Source organism: Haplochromis burtoni, unplaced genomic scaffold (genome assembly GCF_018398535.1).
Source record: "Haplochromis burtoni strain Fernald_Lab_line unplaced genomic scaffold, NCSU_Asbu1 Contig_89, whole genome shotgun sequence".
Classification (NCBI taxonomy): domain Eukaryota; kingdom Metazoa; phylum Chordata; class Actinopteri; order Cichliformes; family Cichlidae; genus Haplochromis; species Haplochromis burtoni.
Genome location: NW_024582450.1, coordinates 1,064,693 through 1,069,380, shown reverse-complemented (window position 1 = coordinate 1,069,380; position 4,688 = coordinate 1,064,693). Strand labels below are relative to the sequence as shown.

At 35.5% G+C, this 4,688-nt stretch overlaps 1 protein-coding gene across 14 annotated transcripts in view; it reads left to right on the top strand.

Annotated features, from left to right (window-relative positions):
- Positions 1–4,688, top strand: part of si:ch211-266g18.10 (neurofilament heavy polypeptide) — a 31,835-nt gene that overhangs the window by 16,149 nt on the left and 10,998 nt on the right. For 10 of the 14 annotated variants that reach the window (XM_042222609.1, XM_042222617.1, XM_042222613.1 and 7 more), the window contains 12 exons: positions 2,035–2,124; positions 2,419–2,484; positions 2,749–2,796; positions 3,034–3,075; positions 3,172–3,219; positions 3,315–3,383; positions 3,485–3,532; positions 3,636–3,680; positions 3,972–4,010; positions 4,094–4,162; positions 4,318–4,365; positions 4,613–4,663. In XM_042222609.1, the coding sequence (XP_042078543.1) occupies positions 2,035–2,124; positions 2,419–2,484; positions 2,749–2,796; positions 3,034–3,075; positions 3,172–3,219; positions 3,315–3,383; positions 3,485–3,532; positions 3,636–3,680; positions 3,972–4,010; positions 4,094–4,162; positions 4,318–4,365; positions 4,613–4,663 (663 nt within the window). The remainder of the gene's footprint in view (positions 1–2,034; positions 2,125–2,418; positions 2,485–2,748; positions 2,797–3,033; positions 3,076–3,171; positions 3,220–3,314; positions 3,384–3,484; positions 3,533–3,635; positions 3,681–3,971; positions 4,011–4,093; positions 4,163–4,317; positions 4,366–4,612; positions 4,664–4,688) is intronic. The other 4 variants (XM_042222620.1, XM_042222618.1, XM_042222619.1 and 1 more) reach the window with 3 other exon arrangements.

The following is a 4,688-nucleotide window of genomic DNA, read 5'->3' as shown; positions in this document are numbered from 1 at the left end:
CTGAGAAGGAAGAGAAGGAAGAGAAGAAACCTCTCAGAAAAGAGAAGGAAGAGAAGAAACCTCTTAAAGAAGAGAAGGAAGAGAAGAAACCTCTTAAGGAAGAGAAAGAAGAGAAGAAACCTCTCAAAGAAGAGAAACCTGAGAAGGAACATCTTAAAAAAGAGATGGAAGAGAAGAAACCTCTTAAGGAAGAAAAGGAAGAGAAGAAACTTCTCAAAAAGGAGAAGGAAGAGAAGAAACCTCTTAAAGAAGAAAAGGAAGAGAAGAAACCTCTCAGAAAAGAGAAGGAAGAGAAGAAACCTCTTAAAGAAGAAAAGGAAGAGAAGAAACCTCTCAGAAAAGAGAAGGAAGAGAAGAAACCTCTTAAAGAAGAGAAACCTGAGATAGAACATCTTAAAAAAGAGAAGGAAGAGAAGAAACCTCCTAAGGAAGAGAAGGAAGAGAAGAAACCTCTTAAAGCAGAGAAGGAAGAGAAGAAACCTCTTAAGGAAGAAGAAAAGAAGAAACCTTTAATAAAACCCATTGAAGAAAAAGAAATTAGCCATCCTTCAAAAGAGAAGAAAGTACCTGAGAAAGGAGTCACGAGACTGCCCAAAGACATTAAGAAATCATTCAAAGAGGACAAGGAACCTCCTAAAGAAGCGATAGAAATTGGGAAATCTCCTAAAGAAGAAAAAGTAGAGATGCCTCCCAAAAAAGAGAAAGAAGCGAAGAAACCCTCTAAGGCTAAAACACCACATATAGAGGAGAAAAAAGTCACCCACCCTCCAAAAGTAGAAAAAGAGGAAAAGGAACCACCTCTAAAAGAAGAAGAGACAAAAACTCTTAAAGAAGAGAAAGAAGTTAAGAAATCTAAGGAAGTATCAAAACCTTCCGAAGATGAGAAGGAGAAGAAACAACCAAGAGAGGAGAAACATGTCAAAGAACAAAAGAAATCCCTTAAAGATGAGAAAGCAGAGAAAAAATTACACAAAGAAAAGGCAGTCTTAAAAACATCTAAGAAAGAGATGGTTGAGAAAGTAGAGAAGGAGGTGAAGACCACAGAACCAAAAGAAGTAACAAAACCTCCAAAGGAAAAGAAAGAAGTGAAAAAACCCTCAAAGGATGACAAAGAAGAAATAAAACCATCCATGGAGGAGAAAGAAATTAAACCTATAAGAGAACAAAAGGAAAAAGAAGTTAAGGAACAATCTAAAGATGAGGTTCCATCCAAGGAAGCAAGGGGAGAAATACTTCATCCAAGGAAAGAAAAGGAATCAAGAAAGCCTTTGAAAGAAACAAAAGATCAAGAAAAACCACCCAAAGAAGTAAAGAAGATTTCAGAAGAGCCAGAAAAGATCATTAAAGAGAAGAAACCAACAGCAGAAATTTCTAAAGAGGTGAAAGAGGACAGAAAGAAAGAGAGACCTTCTAAAGAAAGGGCAGTACCAAAGGAGTCAGCAAAGGAAAAACAAGTAGTTAAAGAACCAACAAAACCTTCTAGAGAGGATGAAAAAGAACCAAAGAAGCCTATCAAAGAAGAAAGAGAACTGAAGAAGCTCCCCAAAGTACCTGTCCAAAAGAAACCTTCCAAAGAAAAGAAAGAGGAGATTCACAAAATAGAAAAAGTTAAAAAGCCTTCCAAAGAGGAGAAAGAAATCAAGACTCCCAAAGAAGACAAAGAACCTGTGAAAAAAAGAATCACAAAGACAGGTACATGTACAGTACAGAGGTTTTATTTTCATAATGTAAAGATCCACAACACTATTTCCTCTGATTGGCTGCCCCTCAGAAACAAAAGATTTGAACAGCGAGAAAGAGGATATTAAGGATATCATGTCTCTATCGAAGAAAAAGAAAAAACTCATTTGACTCATTACAATAAATATCTTTAAAACGTTGTTTGTTCTTTTGGATGAATGTTGTTGACCCGTAAGAAGAATAGTGATGTATAGTTTTCATAACAATATAATATTTAGATGCATTTATTTTGTGGGGAATATAATTAATCCGTTTTCTAAAAATGTTTGAAGCAGCTTTTCCTTTTTACTTTAGAGCCCAAAAAGCCTGTAAGAGGAATTAAAATTGTCAAGAAGGAGGTTGCATCTGTTCTTAAGAAGGAACATCTCAATGTTACAAAAGCAGGTGAGACTATGCTGGACTATTGGTTAATATATGTAAGGCATGAATCACCGCATTTTCTTGTTTTCTCTGCAATGTGTAAGTTAAAGCTATTCTGAGGGAGATATAATGCCTCATTGATTTTTCAAGTCATTCAAGAAATACATTTAAGCATGTTCTAATTCGTACTTTGTTTGCTGACACTGACAGTGTAATGCCTAATGAGAAAAGATTTTCATGTGGAATATAAAAAAATTAATAGAAAGTGTTAATGCATAAGCAACAATCTTTAGAAATCGATGTCTTATTTTCCACTAGAAGCAGCTCCGAAGGAGCCTAAGAAGGAGCCAACGCTAAAAGTAAAGCCTACACCTGTAAAACCAGGTAAGGTAAATATGATGATGGAGTTGAAACACTGAAAATTAAACTCAAACAACACGCCAAATCTAAACATATTTTCATATTAGAGCATAAAGGTAGCACTAGTAAATAAAAGAGGTAATGCTGCTAAGCTATTACAGTCTCTGCAGCACTTTACTGATATTTTATTTCTCTGTTGCTCAGTTTAATAAATTATATGGAGCAGTATACTTAATTACTAGCAAATTACATATTCTTATCAATTCCTGTGTTATTTTCTGTTTTTAGATGCTGAGGTTACAAAAGAAAGAGTAAAACGAGCTCCTTCAGAGAAGGGTAAATATACTTCCCTTTATGACAGTGTCAAGACTTAAAGGCAGAAGAGTCACAGGTCTATGGAATTAAGTGGACACTACTACTGACACCTGCTAACTCTTATGGAGAATGTTCCTGTGCATCCATTTTATGAATATCACTAACGATTACGTTCCAGATATTTTAAAATCTGAACTGTAAAAATAACCAATCAAAGCCAGAGTTATGGTAAGTTTATGCACTTGTGTTGTGTCACAGAAGCACCAAAGAAAAAGGCTAAAGCACATCCTGCAAAGAAAGGTAACGTTCACATATTACATTGATAATCTTCTGATCACCAAAAGACAAAATGATTGCATTATCCTGCTGTTAAAAAAATTTATTTTTCATATACAGAAGCTGTTGCTCCAAAAGAAAAGCCCAAACCAGTGATCTTGGCTAAAGGTACGTGTGGTGCATATTTTGATGCACAAAGAAACACCAACTTAACTATACAGGCTGCATGCAAATCTCACAAATAGTTGTTTTTTTCTTGACAGAACAACAAGGTACTGCTAGAAATGCCTCACTGGTGAAAGAGAGGGTTAAAATTGTGCCTATGAAGAAAGGTAATCTATTTTTATTTTATGTTACACTGATTTCAGATTTTTGCATCCCACCGTTCCTAATGATATTCTCCGTAACCTGATGTCTGTTCTTTGTTCATCAGTGGTCAAGATGCCAAAAGAGAAAGTCAGAGCTGTCTCTGCAAAGACAAGTACGTACAGTATATCATGTCAATGTCAAAGATCAAAATTTTAATAACATGAAAGAGGTCTGGATGTCATACTGAGCATCACGTTCTGTGTTTTTAACATCAGCTGAGGTTTCAAAACAGAAGCTCAAACCAATTCTAACCAAGAAAGGTAAGAAACAGTTATCATTGAGTTTCAGTATTGTCCTGTCTTCCTCCCCTGAGCCTGGTCCTGCTGGATATTTCATCCTCTTAAAAGCAAGTTTTTCCTTCCCACTGTCGCCAAAGCACTTGCTAATAGGGGGTCATCGGATTGTTAGGGTTTGTTTTCTTTGTATTATTGTTGGGTCTTTACCTTACAGTATAAAACACTCTGATCCAGCTGTTATTGTGATTTGGGGCTGTATTAATTAAACTGAACTGAATTATTGTGTAGCGCTGAACCTAAAATCTCTTTACTTAGAGCCAGCTCCAGTTAAGACAAAACCAGCCCCAGCTAAAGGTAAGCTGATGCTGACCTTTCCTTTAAATAGTTTTTTGAAAGTAATCAAGCTTTTGATTTTCACACTCTTTTCTCTGTTACAGAGGCAGAAGCACCACACAAAAATGTTACTCTAACAAAGGAGAGGGTGAAGGTGGTGCCACTGAAGAAAGGTGCATCTCTTTGTTTAAGCAGCCGTTCTTGTGTGATTACCACCATGCACTGTTATTATGTTGTTGTTGTTGTTTTTTATATATATTTTTACAATTATTGAATACTTTCTGAATGTTTCCAAACATAACCTGGCAACTTTTTTCCTCTCTGTTAGTGCCTGTAACTCCAAAAGTAAGAGCCAAACCAGAACCAACCAAAAAAGGTAAAAATAGTGACTGAACATTTTACTAGTCAAATAGTATCTACCAATACTAATACTAATTCCAATACATAGATTTAGAACTTAACAATGTTTTTGAATGTGAAGTTTTTGTATTTCTATGCACATTTTTGTATTTTTTTATACAGCATCATAGTGTGGAATAATCACCTGTGACTGTAATAATAGAAACCAGATTATTGTCCTCTGCAGTAAACTGGACCTTATGTTTTCTGTTGCTATTGTTTAGAAGCTGAGGTTCTTAAGAAGAAGAAAGCTGAGCCAGTGACTCCCAAAAAAGGTATCCTTTTAGCTTTTCACCTCTT